General features: G+C 40.0%; 2 protein-coding genes across 2 annotated transcripts; both read right to left on the minus strand.

Annotated features, from left to right (window-relative positions):
* Window positions 1-227: 227 nt before the first annotated feature.
* On the minus strand, window positions 228-2,267 carry LOC120572421. The gene is made up of 5 exons (XM_039821715.1): window positions 2,213-2,267; window positions 1,398-2,081; window positions 1,044-1,169; window positions 915-958; window positions 228-477 (listed from the first exon to the last, which is right to left on the minus strand). The coding sequence occupies exons 1-5, from the start codon at window positions 2,265-2,267 to the stop codon at window positions 358-360; spliced, it is 1,029 nt and encodes a 342-aa protein (XP_039677649.1). The 3' UTR covers window positions 228-357.
* An 8,395-nt stretch (window positions 2,268-10,662) lies between these two features.
* Window positions 10,663-13,085, minus strand: LOC120572419 (immunoglobulin kappa light chain-like). The gene is made up of 6 exons (XM_039821714.1): window positions 13,066-13,085; window positions 12,604-12,762; window positions 11,765-12,472; window positions 11,411-11,536; window positions 11,282-11,325; window positions 10,663-10,836 (listed from the first exon to the last, which is right to left on the minus strand). Exons 2-6 carry the CDS (start codon window positions 12,656-12,658, stop codon window positions 10,717-10,719), a joined length of 1,053 nt encoding a protein of 350 aa, XP_039677648.1. The 5' UTR covers window positions 12,659-12,762; window positions 13,066-13,085; the 3' UTR covers window positions 10,663-10,716.
* Window positions 13,086-19,087: the final 6,002 nt, after the last annotated feature.

Genomic DNA, 19,087 nt, shown 5'->3' on the forward strand with positions numbered 1-19,087 from the left:
TTAAATGATACAGTATGGCAAAATGGCATGGTGCCACGCTAACTAGTGATTGATCACACATACACACAAAGTGTCAAGGTTAAAGTGTTTCATGTAGAAATAAGATTTATTTGATCATTATAGGCACAAAATGTACATGGAAATGCAAAATACACATTAAAGCATTGAGAGACAAATGAGAAGCGCAAGATGAGCTTTTTAAGGCAAGCAATGAACCTGTCCTAACTGTACTGGAAAAATGCAAAACAGCAAAGAATCTGCATCTTAATAAAACTTGTTCTCTCAAGATCTATATCTAAATCTACATTACATATCCTAAGATTTCACTCACACAATGCAAATGAAACCTCTCCAGCTCTATTGTTTAACACTGGAGTACACACATTCGTCGTTGGTGTTGTTCCTCTGCCTTCTCGATCTGTTGGGCAGGTTGACACTTAAAGCAGCATAATGGAGGTTGTCTGCATCTTGGTAACCCTGGTAAAAAAAAAATATAAAAGGTAGATCTATCACAATATGGTTCCTAACAGAAATTGTATTGACAAGACAGGTAATTGTGGCGCTATCAGAATACTTTATTGATCCTCTCAGGGAAATTGTTTAGTTACTGTTGCTCCTAGTCAAATTTAAGGCATAAATAAGACTAAGAATCAGTCAATAAGAATATAAAGTTACATAGCTAAAGTGCAGAAAAAAAAAAATTAAGCAAGTCAAATGAAGTTTATGTTGCTATACAATGTTCAGTATACAAGAGTAGTAGAAAACAGTATTGCACATAATTGTCCAATGTAGAGATGTGATATGGAAATATGTATTGTGAGTCTAGTTTTGCCACTCCAAGTGTGTAATACTCAGAGGGAGACTATAAAATATGGTTGAATGGCTTTTTCACAGTTAAACAAAACTGTACACACCTCTGCATTCGCTGTGTAGGGAGATGGAAATCTTGCTTCGTTCTCTGGTTGTACAATACAGAAAACATTATTTCATTTAAAAGCAAAATTCTGTGAACTCAAGCTGCCAGATATAAAAAGTGCAGTTACCTGGAGATTGGCAGCTGTTTCTCTTGTTCACCTTGTACAATGAGAAAGCCAGTAAAACACTCAGGATGGTGGTGAATGTTAAAGCACTGCTCAAGAAATGCACCAAACCAGGAGAGTACACCTCATCTGTAGAGAGATGGACATTAGAAACAGATTTTTCAGTATATTTCCTGTTTTTATTAAGTTTGTGCAGTGAGTTACAAAACTAGTAAAGTAAATTTTATTTTGTCCAGAATCAGAAATTTGCCTGAAAGCAGTTTACAATCCCAAAGACAAACCCCTCCAATTGGGAAACTACTTTCTACTCTTTACTACCCATTAGATGAGAGCAGCATGTACTAGGAGGTTCCTTACCTTCAAACTCCAGCTTGGTCCCATTTCCAAACAGAATGTGTCCACATGAGGCAACAGCACAGTAGTAGGTCCCAGCATGAGAAAGATTCAGACTCTTCATCGGCAGCTTGTAGACACAGGTGTGCGTTTGTGTGTTAGGTTTCCTGCCTCCGTGGGTGTAAATGAGTCCTTGCTGAGATTCTCCCGACTTCTTGAACCAGTAAACACTGTGTTCTCCATCACAGGTCCCAGTGTCTACTGTACAGTCCAGAGTCACAGAGCCTCCTGGCTGGATGCTCTCAGATGCTGATTGATGGACTGTAGCTGGGACCTTAAAACCTGAACCTTCTACATTGACTAAGGTTCCCTCCGCAAATTTAAAAATGTATGCATTACTTGCACAGTAGTAGGTAGCTGAGTCTGAAATGCGCAAATTTGTGATCTTCAAGTGATTTTTACCATTTTCAGTATCCAATGTGAAGCGTGAATTGTTTTTGAATTCATCATGAAATATTCCATTTTTGAACTTGTAGTAAGTAGAGATGAGCCGTGGTTCCTGTCCCAGAGTTTGCTTATACCAGTAAAACTTTGAAGCATTATCGCCTTCATAGAAACATCTCAAAGTGAAGTTATCCCCAGTTTTAGCTGATACAAAACCACTCTCTTGATGAAAAGATGAGGATAATTTTGGATCAGTCGTCTGAGCTGTAGTGATAGGAGAGACAAAGCAAATGCACCTTTTTAACACGTGAAAAACATAACGGAATATCAGAACTAATGTCATGAGTAGTGGCTTAACAAATTCAAACTTACAGTCACAAAAAAAGACAACTCACCAACTTTTCCGAAGAACAAACACGTCAGATAAAAGAGAGTTTTTGGAGATGTCATCGTGCTCAAATTGTCGTGCTGAATGAAAAGAATCTGCATTTTGTCTCCACTCTTCAGAGACAAGGATGCATTTGATTGGCCAACCAGATGTGACTCTGTACGTCCTATTTAGGAAACTTGTGAGCACATGCTCACTGCTGGTGTGTTTGGTTCCAGTCTTAAAGAGATACAATATTGATTCATAAATCAATTGTGTGGTTTCACGATAATGTTCAAACTAATTATAACATACAGTAGGTCTTAGTTGTGCTAAACCTTTGGCAATGAACTGATAATTATTAAATATGCATTATAATTATAATAATCTGTCTAACACAAATATAATATGGCAACGATTATTTGCTAGATTATGCCTTTGGCAATGAACTGATAATTATTAAATATGCATTATAATTATAATAATCTGTCTAACACAAATATAATATGGCAACGATTATTTGCTAGATTATGTCTTAATTTGGATGAATACAATAAATACATGCCATAAACAGCATGAGTAATTTGCATCAGTTTTTGTAGTGTTCTGTATAAAGTGGCTACTGCTGAGTGTAGGCGTGTGTGTGCATATACGTTTAAAGAAAGTTCTTATGGCTGGTTTTGTGCAGGATGGGTTAGTTACAGTCCAGACTTTTTAGAGGCAGAGGGGAGAGCTGTTACAGTTTGGAGAAGCAGGCATGGAGGCTCAATCAATACATTTTGTTTGTTTTTTACCCCTACACACATACATACTTATGCACACATACATACTTTTCTTTTCCTGTCGTATTTGAAGTAGAATTTCAAGTAAGCAACATTATTGCCGTTTGAGTACATTACCTGATAAGGACTGTGTAGCCAGGCGTAATAATGAGAAACACTATTTAGCTGTCTAACCAAGTCACAAAAGGGTTAACTTTTATTTTCGTATCTTTGATGGACTTGAAAGTGAGCAAATGGGTGAACTCTATGAGGCAGTGAGCTGACCAATCTGAGACTGGATTTTCTCTTCTCGACTCCATTACTGGAGACCACATGCCCCAGATAGCGGACTGAAGTCTGGAAGAAGACACCCTTTTCAGGGGATAGTTTTAACCCGAACTCTCTAAGGCGAGTGAGCACCTTCATCAGCCTTGCTTCATGCTCCTCTAGGGTCTTTGAGAAGACAATCAAGTCATCGAGAAAGACTAGCACATCCTTTAAATGCATGTCTCCCATGCACTTTTCCATTAATCTTTGAAATGTGTTTCGGTGCATTTGTCACTCCCTGAGGCATTCGATTGAACTCCCAGAACCCAAGAGAACACACAAAAGCAGTCTTAGGTTTGTCTGCCTCCTCAACTTCAATTTGGTAGAAGCCAGACTTTAAATCAAGGACAGAAAACCACTGGGATCCGTTGAGTGCTGAGAATGTGTCTTCCAGCTTCGGAAGGGAGTATGCGTCTTTTACTGTCTGAAGATTCAGACGACTGTAGTCAATGCACAACCGGACTTGGCCATTCTTTTTCCTGACCACCACTATAGGTGACGAAAACGGTGACTCTGACTCTCTGATAACTCCTGTATCAAGAAGCTCCTGTATGTTTTCGGACAGCTTTGATATCTTGTTGATGTATTGGTCGTGCACGCCATTTAAAAGGGGTTTCATCTGACAGTTTTATGTGGTGTGCTACCTTATCTACCATATCAATCCAGAGAAAATCACTGCTCTTAAGACTTGGCCAGTCCCTCAAAACCTACGAGAGTTGAGATCTTTCCTTGGGTTTGCTGGGTACTACAGGAGGTTTGTTAAGGGCTACTCCAGCATAGTAAAGCCTCTCCACAATCTAACCTCCGACTATCCACCTCCCCACAAGAAATCAAAGTCAAAAGGGAAAGCAGGTCAGTACCACAACCCAAAGGAGCTCTTTGGGAACCGCTGGACACCCGCTTGCCAGCAAGCATTCAACCTGGTTGTTGAGAGCCTTACCACCGCACCTGTTCTGGGTTTCGCTGATCCCCAGAAGCCCTATGTACTCCACACTGATGCAAGCACCACCGGGCTCGGTGTTGTTTTGTATCAGGAACAAGAGGGCCATCTTCGAGTCATAGGCTATGCAAGCAGAGGATTGTCACGGAGTGAAAGCTGCTATTCAGCGCACAAATTAGAATTTGTGGCACTCAAGTGGTCATTGACTGAAAAGTTCAGCGATTATCTTTACGGCAACCAATTCACTGTTGTCACTGATAGCAATCCGCTGACATACATACTGACCTCAGCAAAACTTGACGCCACAAGCTATACATGGCTGGCAGCACTGTCCACGTTCTCATTCAGACTCCCCTATCGTCCAGGAAAGCAGAACGGTGATGCGGATGGATTGTCCTGCAGGCTGCACGGGAAGCTGATGGATGATCTTAAATCTCAAAAAGAGAGCGAGCGCATACGACAGTTCACTCAAGATCACCTCTCTAATCCGGAAAGCATAAGTGCAGTAGACCAAGCTGTTGTGCAAGCGATATGAGAGAGGCAGCTCATCTACAGTATCAGTCATGATGACCAAAGTTGTGCAGATAGTGTTGCCTTAGTTGAAACTCTTGCCATCTCACCTAACGCAGTACCTGGCAGTTGCGAGCAAGGAAACTACCTTGGTGGGTTACCAACCATCCCTCACCTAACTGAGGCAGAGATTGTGAGTAAACAAAGAACCGATCAATGTATAAAGCATGTGATTTCCCAGATAGAGCAGGGAGACAAACCACGCCCCACTCTGCGGCATGAACTCCCTGAGCTTCCACTCTTGCTGAGAGAGCTATATCGCCTCAAACTTCTCAACAACATATTTTACAGAAGACGCCAAGTAGGGTCCCAGACATCTTATCAACTTGTACTCCCAGCTGAGCTTAGAGACACAGTTTTGACCAGCCTGCACGATCATATGGGTCATATGGGAGTTGACCGCACAATGGATCTTGTAAGGACCAGATTCTACTGGCCAAGGATGGCTTTGGATGTTGAAAGAAAGGTCAAAACATTTGGCAGGTGCATACGGAGGAAGGCGTTACCTGAGAGAGCTGCAACTTTGGTCAACATTAACACCACCAGACCGCTTGAGCTCCTCTGTATGGATTTCCTCTCTCTTGATCTTGATAAAAGTGGGACCAAAGACATACTTGTGATTACAGATCACTTTACCAAGTTTGCAGTTGCCATGCTGACACCTAGCCAAAAGGCCCGCACAGTAGCAAAGTGTCTGTGGGAGAACTTTATGGTGCACTATGGGATCCCAGAAAAGCTGCATAGTGATCAGGGACCAGATTTCGAATCCCGCACAATAAAAGAGCTCTGTCAAGTTGCCGGCATACATAAAGTAAGAACAACCCCATACCACCCTAGGGGCAACCCTGTTGAGTGATTTACTCACACCCTACTAGATTGCTAGGAACTCTTCAAGGCCAAGAGAAATCTTGCTGGCGTGATTTTGTGAAACCCCTGGTCCATGCTTATAACTGCACCAGGAATGAGGTAACAGGTTTCACACCATACGAACTAATGTTTGGACATCAGCCTCACCTGCCGGTTGATCTGGCATTTGGATTGCCAGTGCAAGAGGGTCAGCACACATCACACTCAGAGTATGTGCAAAGCCGAAAGTCACGTTTTGAAGAAAGCTATAAGATAGCTACTGATAATGCTGCAAAAATAACACTCAAGAACAAAACGAGGAATGACAGGCGTGTAACAGCCTCAGACTTGGAAGCAGGAGACGGAGTACTGGTCAGAAATGTCTGTCTACGGGGAAAACACAAGATTTCAGACAAATAGGAGTCAACTGTCCATGTAGTGGTAAGGAGAGCAGGTACCCTACCAGTCTACATAGTTAAAAAAAGGATGGTCCCTTAAGGACACTACATAGGGACTTGCTACTTCCATGTGGATGCTTACATACAGAGGTCAGCCAGGAGCCTGACCATCAGCCCTCAAGGTGCAGGCCAGTAACCCGTGCAAATCCCGCTGCAGAAGAAAATCACTTCTTGGAGGAGGATGAAATCATTCTTGTTTACTGCTTCAGAGAACCTCCAAAGGCTCAGAACCCCACAGTCCATGATGATCTACTGCAGCATGACCCAACTACCTCTACTGTGAAGGATACACAGCATACGGAACCTCCAGGCCCTTGTCCCGTTGAGTCCTGTAAATGCTCAAAATGTCAATTGTACTCCTGAAATTGGCCAACCACCTGATATGTCTAATGGTACTGCAGACTGTCCCCTGATACTTGATGAGCCTGACTGCCATCAGTGCAACACTGAGTACATACTTACCGAAAGAGTCATACCTGCTGAAGGAGTTGCCTTGGCTGAAAATAACTCATCTGACAATAAAAATCCTGTGGAAGAAGGAAACTTACCCGGTGATGATATCTGGAATGAGCAGCTCCCAGTGTTCTAAGACATGCCAGAGAGCGAAGAGGAAATGAGCTGCACTGGAAGTGGAGAACAAGAGGAGAAAAGAGAGGATGCAACAATCTCAATGGAGACTGCAAGTAAAGAGGAGAAAAAGGAGCAAACCGGCACAGATATCCCTGTCAGGAGATCAGAGCTGTGGCTGACATTTTAAGTGAGGGTGAAAACTCAAATCCCTCTGTCCTGTACCCTGATATAAAAACAGTTCAACCATTGCCATGTACAGGGACATATATGAGTTAAAGGGGGGAGAGTGTAGCCAGTTCCCCCAGAGATTCATAGATTCCCAGTCCGGGTGGCGAGCCAACCGTGGTTGTGACTCTGACTTTAGACGAATTGCCAGGATCATCTTCTTCACCTTCATTGTGGTAGGACAAACCCTAACACAAACTGAAAAAAGGGCCCCAACGGTGAAAACTGAACTCTTGTCAACAAAGGCAAGTCGAACCGAGGACGAACTGAGCGCAAAGAAACTGGAAAAAAGGGTTTTGTTACGTGCTTGTTATTATTTTAGTTTGTTATTTTTCATAAATGTGTTTTTGTATGTATGTTCCAGTCCTGTGTATTTAATACATTCTGGTGTGGTATTCTTTTTATTGGCATTCAATTCTCAGGCTCTTAACAATTTAGCGTCTTCTGATTCTGGTCCAAATTAAATATTAACGATAACCTGTAAGACTACTCTTGACTACTAAACCTATGTACATTATTACTACTACCTCGTAATAAGGGTTACAACTGCACTGTTCTGGGAGGGATCTTTAAGAGCATCTATAGTATGTGAGAGTGCAAACACTGTTACATCCTGCAGAAAACCACAAAGCCAACTATAAAAAAATACAAAAAACAAGAACATAGGGGTAAGGGCCAACAGAGGTTTCAGAGTGACTGGGATGTAGAAAGGCCAAACTGTACCAAATACAGTAATATATATATATATATATATATATATATATATATATACTGTAGAAGGCATAATCAGGCAAACTTGGACATCCAATACAAATGCTGAAAGTCAACTGAAAACCTTCCTGTGCCATGTTTAACAAATGAGCTTAGCTGGCAGAAATATTATCGAAAATGGGAAAGAATCTGACCAACTACACTATTAGACAACATAAATGTTGTTTAGACTTTGGCTGTAGCTCAGTTAACCACAGAGGTTTTGCAATTTATTGCAAAATTGAATATAATATAGCATTTATGGATTCTGAAAGTTGCCATGAAAAAAACACTGTTTTGCTATCGGCCAAGGTCTCAGTTATAATGTAGCAGTGAAAAGGGAGAAATTGATTTTAGCCATGCTAGCAGTATGTCTCTAAGGATGGCAGTCAGTTTGTCTTTCATTTGGGCGATCCACCACTTTGGTTCTGACTAACTATTGGCTGGATTGCATTTTAATTTTCAACAAATAGTCCTGGGGCCTCATGTATAAACGTTGCGTACACACAAAAAGCTTGCGTACGCTGGTTTTCACGGACACTTTGTGATGTATAAAAAGTTAACTTGACGTGAGAATGTGCGGGCCGTCACGCCAACTGTTGAGCAGACGTGAGAATGTGCGGGCCGTCCGCAAAGTCTTTTCTGGCTCTGTAACGTGGAGAATTTTAACTGAAAAGTTCTAAAAATCAATCAACATTACAAAATAAAGTTTCAACTACAGTTACTGGCATACGTCTGTGACGTTGTCTATGAAAAAACATAATTTTATCTGCTGATAATCATATTATGTGGAAATTGTTTCACATATTTCACACTATAAACTGTTTAATTCGCAGGCTACTTAATCTCTGTTCAACATGAGGATGGGAAATAAATGATAAATCCACTTAGAAAATACTTTCAGTCATCCTCTGTATTTCCCATAGATGAAATATCTTACTGGCAACAAAAAGATGGGCACGGAAAATGCAATAGTGTCTGTGAGTCTTTAGTTGCTGAGGCTCAGACATTCATGGCGCACAGGAGGCGGGACGCACGGATCCATCTCCCCAGGAACAAACGCTGTCGGGAGGGCTAACTCATGTGATGCGTAACTGATCCCGTGGATGATTTGTAGGCTATAAAGTGAACAAGGTGTACCTGGTGCACCAAACACTCGGCCGTCTTGACTGTCTTAATTCTGCACATATTTCTGTTACTGTAGTCCTATTTACTATTTCATTATTTCATCCACGCTCGCGCAGCGGATCCATGCCCACTGTCACCTGCCGTGGAGAGGCTGGCCTCACTAACCTCTCCTCCTCTGAGTCGGGTCTCCCTCGCACTGGACTCTGTTTCACTGAGCGTACTAACACTTAATAAATAAAATAAATGGCATTACATCAGTGAGTTCAAACTGCTTATTGTGCGTAATTTGGACTGACACTGAGCTGCATGTTGTTCTGTAACTGGTGTGGCGCTGCCGCTATTCTCTTGATTTCCACTTTGACATTAAACATATATTTTTTTTTATTTCTGCCCTGTCACCATTTGCCATTCTGGGCATTTTCTTGTATTGCTTATCCAAGATGACCAATCTCCAAACAGAATATTTTTTTCTCGCCTCTACCTCCGCAATCAGCACCTCAACCTCAGTCAGTGAAGTTTTTTTTTTTCTTCTGCAGTGGGATAACCCGTTGTGATTGGACAAAGAATGACGTCGGGGGCGCATTTATAGTAATTTCCATATTCATTTATGGGAGGAGGCAAGGCGGGGTCGGTCACTCATTCATGTGCGCTCAATTTCACCTTGATTGTGATGTATAAAGGAAAGGTGCGCAGGACCTGGCGTACGACCGGTTTTATACATGTGAATATTTCTGTGCGTAGGTACTTTTCAAGTTTTGGCCATGCGCCATCTTCTGGTATGAAAGCTGCGCAGTCTTTTATACATGAGGCCCCTGGTCCCTGGAGGATAAATCCTACTACTTTGCTACATGTTCCTGTGTTGTCACTATGGGATTGACAGTTGTGGTTCAAAGGGAAATATTGCATGGATTGCCCGTACATTTAGCTACAGATATAATAGTTTACTAGAAGATACATTCTGATGGCTTTGGTGATCCCTGTGACTTTTCCCTTAGCACCATCAGCAAGTCAAACGTTTTCACTTATCCTATGAAATATCTCAACATTTACATAATGGATTAGCACATACTTATGTACAGATCTTCATGGTTTCCAGATTATGTTGGATTTTGGTGATAACCTGACCTTTCCTCTAGTGCCACGATCAGGTTGTAATTTTTCCTTCAGAGTGAAATACTTGGACAACAATGGGATGGATTGCCATGAAATATGGTACAGACATTAATGTCCCCCTCTGGATGATTCCTACCGACTTTGGTAATCCCCTGACTTTTCCTCTAGTGCCACCATTAGTTTAATATTTTTGCTTTTACACTATTTACATATCTCCACAACTATTTGATGGATTGAAATTTGGTACAGTCACAGTCCCCAGAGTATTAACTGTAAAAAGCGTTATCCTGTCTTTTCATCTAGCACCATCACCAATTCAAAACACTGATTAATGCATGACTAGTGTTCCTTCAACAGATTTGATTGATTTATTCTTATTTGACACAAGATGTTCATGGAAATGCACAATACACGTAATTAGGTCCAAAAAATTAAGGATAAAATACAAATAATGCCACTTATTGGTAAATTAATCCAAGCCCTTATAGCCAAAGACCAGGTTGTTGTAAAGCATCAGTCAATCTGGCTTTCTTAATTAACTGATATCAAACTTCTTTGTTTGATGAATTATTCTCTAAAATGTCATCTGCAAATCAACAGGAGTGTTGGAGAAGGGCCAATTAACAACAGTTAACACAGTCTCATAGAACAACATAAATCATTTCAACTTCTTTTTCCGCTAATTACTGTCCATTCCTATCGGTCTTCTCTTCACTCTTTACATCCTGGACCAATGAAAGATACAGATATGTATCTAAATATCTACATCTATGTATGGACATAATCAAAGAGATTATAAGAAGAATCTTCCATCTTACTCAGAACGTAGAAATAATGTCCAGTTCTACTGCTTAACACTGGAGTACACACATTCATCGTTGGTGTGGTTTCTCTGCCTTCTCGATCTGTTGGGCAAGTTGACCCTTAAAGCAGCATAATGGATGTTGTCTGCATCTTGGTAACCCTGGTAAAAAAAATATAAAAGGTAGATCTATCACAATATGGTTCCTAACAGAAATTATATTGACAAGACAGGTAATTGTGGCGCTATCAGAATACTTTATTGATCCTCTCAGGGAAATTGTTGAATTACAGTTGCTCCCAGTCAAATTGAAGGCATAAATAAGTCTAAGAATCAGTCAATAAGAGTATAAAGTTACATAGCTAAAGTTCAGAAATAAAAAGGTAAGCAAGTAAAATGAAGTTTATGTTGCTATAAAATGTACAATATACAGTAGTAGAAAACAGTATTGCACATAATTGTCCCAAGAGAATTTAACAATGTAAAGATGTGATATGGAGAGATGTATTGTGAGTCTAGTTTTGCCACTCCAAGTGTGTAATACTCAGAGGGAGACTATAAAAGATGGTTGAATTGTTTTTTAACGGTTAAACAAAACTGTACACACCTCTGCATTCGCTGTGGAGGGAGATGGAAATCTTGCTTGGTTCTCTGGTTGTACAACACGGAAAACATTATTTTATTTAAAAGCAAAATTCTGTGAACTCAAGCTGCCAGATATAAAAAGTGCAGTTACCTGGAGATTGGCAGCTGTTTCTCTTGTTCACCTTGTACAATGAGAAAGCCAGTAAAACACTCAGGATGGTGGTGAATGTTAAAGCACTGCTCAAGAAATACACCAAACCAGGAGAGTACACCTCATCTGTAGAGAGATGGACATTAGAAACAGATTTTTCAGTATATTTCCTGTTTTTATCCCATGTTTGGGCAGTGAGTTACAATAACTAGTCAAATCAATTTTATTTTGTCCAGAAAGTGAAATTTTCCTGAAAGCAGTTTAACAATCCCAAAGACAAACCCCTCAAATTGGGAAACTACTTTCTACTCTTTACTACCCATCAGATGAGACATATGCTAGAAAGTTCCTTACCTTCAAAGTTCAGCTTGATCCCATTTCCAAACAGAATGTGTCCACATGAGGCAACAGCACAGTAGTAGGTCCCAGCATGAGAAAGATTCAGACTCTTCATCAGCAGCTTGTAGATACAGGTGTGTGTTTGTGTGTTGGGTTTCCTCTCACACTGATCATTCCTGCCTCCATGGGTGTAAATGAGTCCTGGCTGAGATTCTCCCGACTTCTTGAACCAGTAAACACTGTGTTCTCTACCACAGGTCCCAGTGTGTACTGTACAGTCCAGAGTCACAGAGCCTCCTGGCTGGATGCTCTCAGATGCTGACTGATGGACCGTAGCTGGGACCTTCAAACCTGAACCTTCTACATCGACTAAGGTTCCCTCCGCAAATTCAAAAATATATGTAAAGCTACTTGCGCAGTAGTAAGTAGCTGAGTCTGAAACACGCAAATCTGTGATCTTTAGGTGATTTTTACCATTTTCCATATCTAGTGTGAAGCGTGAATTGTTCTTGAATTCATCATGAAAAATCCTCTTTGCATTATATTTATCATATGTAGAGATGAGCTTTGGTTTCTGTCCCAGAGTTTGCTTATACCAGTAAAACCTTGAAGCAACATCGCCTTCATAGAAACATCTCAAAGTGAAGTTATCCCCAGTTTTAGCTGATACTAAACCACTCTCTTGATGAAGAGATGAGGAGAGTTTTGGATCAGTCGTCTGAGCTGTAGTTATAGGAGAGACGAAGCAAATGCACCTTATTAACACGAGAAAAACATAACTGAATATCAGAACTAATGTCATGAGTAGTGGCTTAACAAATTCAAACTTACAGTCACAAAAAAAAAAAACTCACCAACTTTTCCAAAGAACAAACACGTCAGATAGAAAAGAAATTTTGGAGATGTCATCGTGTTCAAATTGTCGTGCTGAATGAAAAGAATCTGCGTTTTGTCTCCACTCTTCAGAGACAAGGATGCATTTGATTGGCCAACCAGATGTGACTCTGTACGTCCTATTTAGGAAACATGATCACATGCTCACTGCCACTGTAGAAATACAGGTTTACCATTCATGGTGTCTTTTGTTACAGTCCTAAATATATTTATTCATAAATCATTGTGTGGTTTTATGATAATGTTAACACTAATAACATACAGTAGGGCTTTGTCATCCTTAACATTTTGCAATAAAACGATCGTATATTACAACAGGGCATTAATGGTTGCCAGAGTTTAATGAATAACATTAACACTTTAAACAAGTACAAGTGCAAATTGAACAAATATAGTGCAAATGCACATTAAAACTCACTCACATTAGCTGATACAAACCCACTCTCTTTTGAAAATGAAATGAGGAGAATTTTGAATCATTTGACTGAGCTGGTGTGAAATGAGAGACAAAGAAAATGCACAATTACTTTTATGTGACATGTCAATAAGTAATTGAAAAAATATTTGAACCATTTGTATGAGGAGTGACCATACTCCATAAAAGTTGGAATTACAAAAACACAACTCACCCATTTTCCCCCAAAGCAGACATGTCAGATACATAAAGTTTGGGGATGTCATCGTGTTTCAAATAACGCGTCAAATGAAAATTATTTTTTGTTTCCCCCACTAGTCGGAGACAAGAATGCGTTTGCTGAGTAATGGGATTGTTGTTTCTGGTTAGTTACAGTCCAGACTTTTTGGAGGCAGAGGGGAGAGCGGTTACAGTCTGGAGAAGCAGGCATGAAGGCTCAATCAATAAATTTTATTAGTTTTTTACCCCTCCACACATACGTACATACTTATGCACACATACATACTTACATACTTTTCTTTTCCTTGTCGTATATAAAGTAGAATTTCAAGTTAACAACATTATTGCCATTTGTGTACATTACCTGATAAGGACTGCACTGTTCTGGGAGGGATGTTTGAGTGGTCTTTGTTTTTAAGAGCATCTATAGTATGTGAGAGTGCAAACAATGTTACATCCGGCAGAAAACCACAAAGCCAATTGCACTAAAAAAAGATACAAAAAACAAGAACATAGGGGTAAGGGCCAACCGGTTTCAGAGTGACTGGGATGCTGAAAGTCAATTGAAAACCTTTCTGTGCCATGTTTAACAAATGATGACGCACATAGCTGGCAGATATAATATTATCAAAAATGGGAAAGAATCTGACCAACCACACTATTAGTCGATATAAATGTTGTTTAGACTTTGGCTGTAGCTCAGTTAACCACAGGGGTTTTGCCACATGTTGCAAAATTGATGGGAATTGGTGGCACACAATGCTTTAGACACTGAAATCCATATTGCTCCCAATGAGAAAATCTAAGGCATGTTGAACAAAAACATCTGCCAAATTACTCTAGTATACATGGGGCAGAGGTATGTGGAAGGTTAAGAGGTTATATATTGGATAGTCAATAAAACAATGGCATGATAATCTAATGAATCCTTGATGGGTTTTGACCGCAAAAGAGTCTGAATATAATATAGCATTAATGGATTCTTAAAGTTGTCATGAAGAAACACTGTTGTGCCCACAGGCCATATTGCTAAGGACCACGGTCTCCGTGATCATGTATCGGTAAAAAGGGAGAAATTGATTTTAGCCATGCTAGCAGTATGGCTCTAAGGATGGCAGTCAGTTTGTCTTTCATTGGGTGATCCACCACTTTGGTTCAGAGTAACTATTGTGTTGATTGCATTTTAATTTTCAACGGATATTCATGGTCCCTAGAGGATAAATCCTACTACTTTGCTACATGTTCCTGTGTTGTCACTATGGGATTGACAGTTGTGGTTCAGAGGGAAATATTACATGGATTGCCCTACATTTAGCTACAGATATAACAGTTTACTAGAGGATACATTCTGATGGCTTTGGTGATCCCGTGACTTTTCCCTTAGCACCATCAGCAAGTCAAACGTTTTCACTTATCCTATGAAATATCTCAACATTTACATAATGGATTAGCAAACAATTATGTACAGATCTTCATTGTTTCCAGAATATGTAGGACTTTGATGATAACCTGAACTTTCCTCTACTGCCACGATCAGGTTGCAATTTTTCCTTCAGAGTGAAATACTTGGACAACAATGGGATGGATTGCCATGAAATATGGTACAGACATTAATGATTCCTAACGACTTTGGTAATCCCCTGACTTTTCCTCTAGTGCCACCATTAGTTTGATATTTTTGCTTTTACACTATTTAGATATCTCCACAACTATTTGAGGGATTGAAATTTGGTACAGTCACTGTCCCCAGAGTATTAACTGTAAAAAGAGTTATCCTGTCTTTTCATCTAGCACCATCACCAATTCAAAACATTCATTAATGCATGACAAAGCCAAAGTTACCTTACAGTACAAGGGACTGAACAGAAGCACACAAACATTGTTAGTGTTCCTTCAATAGATTTGATTGATTTATTCTTATTTAACACAATATGTTCATGGAAATGCACAATACATGTAATTAGGGTTAAACAATTTTTTAGGATAAAATACAAATAATGCCACTTATTGGTAAATTAATCCAAGCCCTTATAGCCAAAGACCAGGGGTGTCATTTATAAAACTGTGCGTAGGATCCTTACTAAAAGTGTACGTACGCCAAAAAAAATTCAGATTTATAAAACAGTGTGTACGCACACCTGTAAGCAATGTTCCCTTTATAAATCACAGATTACCCACAAGTGTGCGTACGTGGATCAGCCTCTTATCCCGCCCTGTACACGTCCATTTTTAACCATAAATAGTCAATGCAAAGCACCTCACGAATGCTGATCAGTATGTTAATGACCCTGGCAGTTGTTCTTTCATTGCCGAATCATGACGACTGGTGGGGGAAAAGCAAAAAACTTCTCAGACTCTCGGGAATTGCTACAAATTGAATTATAATTTTGGCCTGTTCTCGCAGTGTAGGGAAACCCTGATCTATAGGCTACCTATATTAATAATACCGTCCAAAACGGCAGCCATTACAGCACTCTGGGACAGCTCCGATATACCAGACCTAGATTTAACAGAATATTATATCCAAACAAGCCTTAGTGATAAAGTAGAAGATTATATATAATATTTATATAAAAAAAAGACTTAGCTGTCTGCCATTTCCCTCTGGAAACAGCTGGTTGCCCCCAGAGTGGCGAGGACCTGTATCTGGACCGGGATGGCACGGTTCCGGCACTTTGCCTTCTCTACTGGACCCAATTCAGTTCAAAGATCCAAGAGTACAGCTTTAGGGAATTTAAATCGGCATATTAGCCAGTCATCATCATGGTCCCTGAAGCCTCTTTCTCTCCTGTTTCTTCCATTGGGGGTTAGTCTTCCTGCAGGGCCAGCAGTGCCATCATGCATTATTATGCACCACAGTATTTATATGTTTACAACATTTTTTGATTGTTAACACCTTGCCAAAATCACAGCATCAACTAGTGGTATCCTAGCCTCGTGAGACCGTCCTGATGTCGCCAGCTCGAGTTTTCTACTCGCAGATCAGTCTGGCATCTTCAGATAGAGAAAATCTGGAGCCGTTCGCAAAACGACCGACCAATCAGCGTGGGTTTAGGTGTGACGCAACGAGAAGCGACTGTTAGTCTAAACAACATTGGCAGCTTTCACGGATGAGATGAGCTTAGCTAACGCGCAAGTTTTATCCAAATTAGAAAGTATTCCTTCATTGAAAGAAAAGCAGAAAACGGCACTGGAGGCTTTTCTCGAGGAATATATGTTTTTGCTCTTCTCCCGACTGGTTTCGGCAAGAGTTTGATCTGATTGGTTGACTTGGCCCATCTATCACCAACATAGGTGGTGATAGACAGATGGTTCATCCAATCAGCTAACCAGTATTTTCGCCCCTTCCCAAAAGTTCTCCAACGGAAAGTTCCCAGATGGATATGCTGAGCAAATGCGAAGCAATCCATCTGGCGGAGTCAGGTTGGTGGTATCCTCCACTCTGAGATACAATTTGAAGACGAAAGTCTAATAGGAAAACACACTTTTCTTCATGCAGGTTTTGTCATTAACAGTATTAAAGTTTGGACCGATAACAAGGACAGTAAGTGTAACAATTGCGCGATAGCTTAACGGCTGTATTTCCAGATTTTGACATTTGATGATATGCACTTAATTTTAATTAAATTTTTTATTAGCATTTAAATGCTATCGTGTATTCCATGCAGTCGGGCCATCTCCTCCTCCTGCGCTCCGTAGCGGACAATATGACGGTGCCAATTAAACATTAATACCAAATTTTTATTTAAGATTTGAGTTGGATTTTACAAGGTGTTTATGGAACAATTATCACTCAGTACAAGCGCAAATAACACTGCTGGATTTCATCTTCATGACGATATGGAGTGAAGAAATGTGCGTGAGACATCAATACTTGAAAATATTAAGAGTAATCCTTATTCCCACATTTACTTTCTGCAGTCTGACTTCAGTTCACCACCTCACCATCTGCGTCGCCAATTCTCATTGGGCCTCATTCACCAATATCTTCCTAAATTTTCTCTTAAATATGTTCTTAAGAAGGTTCCTAAGAAAAGTCTACGTCGGATTCATGACGTGTTCTTAAACAGCAGATTTGTTCGCACCTGTGTTCTTAGGATTGATAAATCCACGTCTTCATAACTGAAAGCGCGTGCCAGTTGTTCCTAATTAGCATAAGAAAACGCCCCGCAAATTCCCATATAAGGACATGACACTTCCTGTGCACCTCCTGGGAGACAGGTTTTCGGAGATTGTCGGAGCCGCGGTGGAGGAAGTACTGAATCTCAGTACTTAAATAAAAGTACAAATAACCAGAGACATATTTACTTTAGTAAAAGTATAAGGTGTCCACTACCACAAACAAGGCCTGGCTTTTAAAATGTTCCTATCCTAATCAGCATAAAACGGAAATGTGTTGTTAGAATCATGGATGTATTTTATTTTCTGTAACCATGCAAGTAAGCAAATAAAGTGTGTGAAGCAGCGCAGATGGGGAGATGTGAAGAGGTCCAGCCAAATAAATAAGATATGAACGCGTCTTACGCAGCCTGGCGGAGGAGTAAACGACGCTGTGGTGAGAAATAGATATAGCAACTACGATTTAAAAACGGGAATAATAAAAACAAACGTTTTCATTTTCACTTTTACCGGAGGCTGTATTACCGAGGGTATTACCGGGCTCTGCAGCACCAGCCGGCTTGGATCAGCGGTGCCCCATATATACAGTATCTACGGCAACCAAACTTTACTGGTCAGACAAACGTGTGACGGTCAGGAAGACGTTTTGGCAGGGGGGGGGGAAACTGAAAACGGAACATTGTAGAAATGTAGTGGAGTAGAAAGTATAGATAATTGCTGCAAAATGTAACAAAGTAAAAGTCAAAAGTAAGCTATGCACTATTGAGTCTACTTAAGTAAAGTACAGATACGTGAAAAATGTACTTAAGTACAGTTGCGACGAATTTGTACTTTGTTACATTCTACCACTGCATTTTGGCCCTATAAATAGCGATCAATCACCAAATAACGCAGGATTTAATTAGTTTAATTGCTGATGTAAATTGCAGTGTTAGTGTTTTTTTTTTGCTTAATATGATTTTTTTTATATCAATACTATCATTGTAAACGACTGTAGAATTAAATAAAATGCAGTAACCAATCATTTGGAGCAAATTGTCATCACTCAAATGTGCGTAAGAGTGCTTTTCAGTGTTCGTAGATTTTGTTCTTAGCTAAGAACAAATCCAAGTTAAGAAAACATTAGTGAATGCCAGAATCTTCGTAAAAAGTGCGTAAGAAGGGTTTAAGAACACATTTCTTCGTAAGAACGGTTGGTGAATGAGGCCCATTGTCTCCAAAATGTGTGTACCCATGGGTCAGAGTTTGTGTGGAGGACCGCACATTCTCCTGTCAAGTTTGTTTTTTATAAATCACAACCTTTGCGTGGGAAGTGGCGTACGCACGTTTTCAGCCCTGTTCTCTGCGTACACTACGTTTATAAATGAGACCCCAGGTTGTTGTACAGTATTAATCAATCTGGCTTTCTAAATGAACTGACATCAACTTTCTTTGTTTGATGAATTATTCTCTAAAATGTCATCTGCAAATCAACAGGAGTGTTGGAGAAGGGCCAATTAACAACAGTTAACACAGTCTCATAGAACAACATAGATCATTTAAACTTCTCTTTCTACTAATAACTCTGTCCAACTTATCAGTCTTCTCTTCACTCTTTACATCCTGGACCAATAAAAGATGCACATATTTATCTAAAAATCTACATCTATGTATGTACATAATCAAAGAGATTATAAGAAGAATCTGCCATC

The sequence above is a fragment of the Perca fluviatilis genome, chromosome 14 (genome assembly GCF_010015445.1).
Source record: "Perca fluviatilis chromosome 14, GENO_Pfluv_1.0, whole genome shotgun sequence".
Taxonomy (NCBI): Eukaryota; Metazoa; Chordata; class Actinopteri; order Perciformes; family Percidae; genus Perca; species Perca fluviatilis.

Bases quoted from the DNA above. Each gene is read 5' to 3' on its own strand.
- LOC120572421 (XM_039821715.1), bottom strand. From the start codon at position 2,267: ATGACATCTCCAAAAACTCTCTTTTATCTGACGTGTTTGTTCTTCGGA. The intron at 2,082-2,212 runs GTGAGTTGTCTT...CTATCACTACAG, and splicing joins TTTGTTCTTCGGAAAAGTTG to CTCAGACGACTGATCCAAAA. The intron at 1,170-1,397 runs GTAAGGAACCTC...ATCTCTCTACAG, and splicing joins GACCAAGCTGGAGTTTGAAG to ATGAGGTGTACTCTCCTGGT.
- LOC120572419 (XM_039821714.1), bottom strand. From the start codon at position 12,658: ATGACATCTCCAAAATTTCTTTTCTATCTGACGTGTTTGTTCTTTGGA. The intron at 12,473-12,603 runs GTGAGTTTTTTT...CTATAACTACAG, and splicing joins TTTGTTCTTTGGAAAAGTTG to CTCAGACGACTGATCCAAAA. The intron at 10,837-11,281 runs GTGTGTACAGTT...TTTTTTTACCAG, and splicing joins CCTCCACAGCGAATGCAGAG to GGTTACCAAGATGCAGACAA.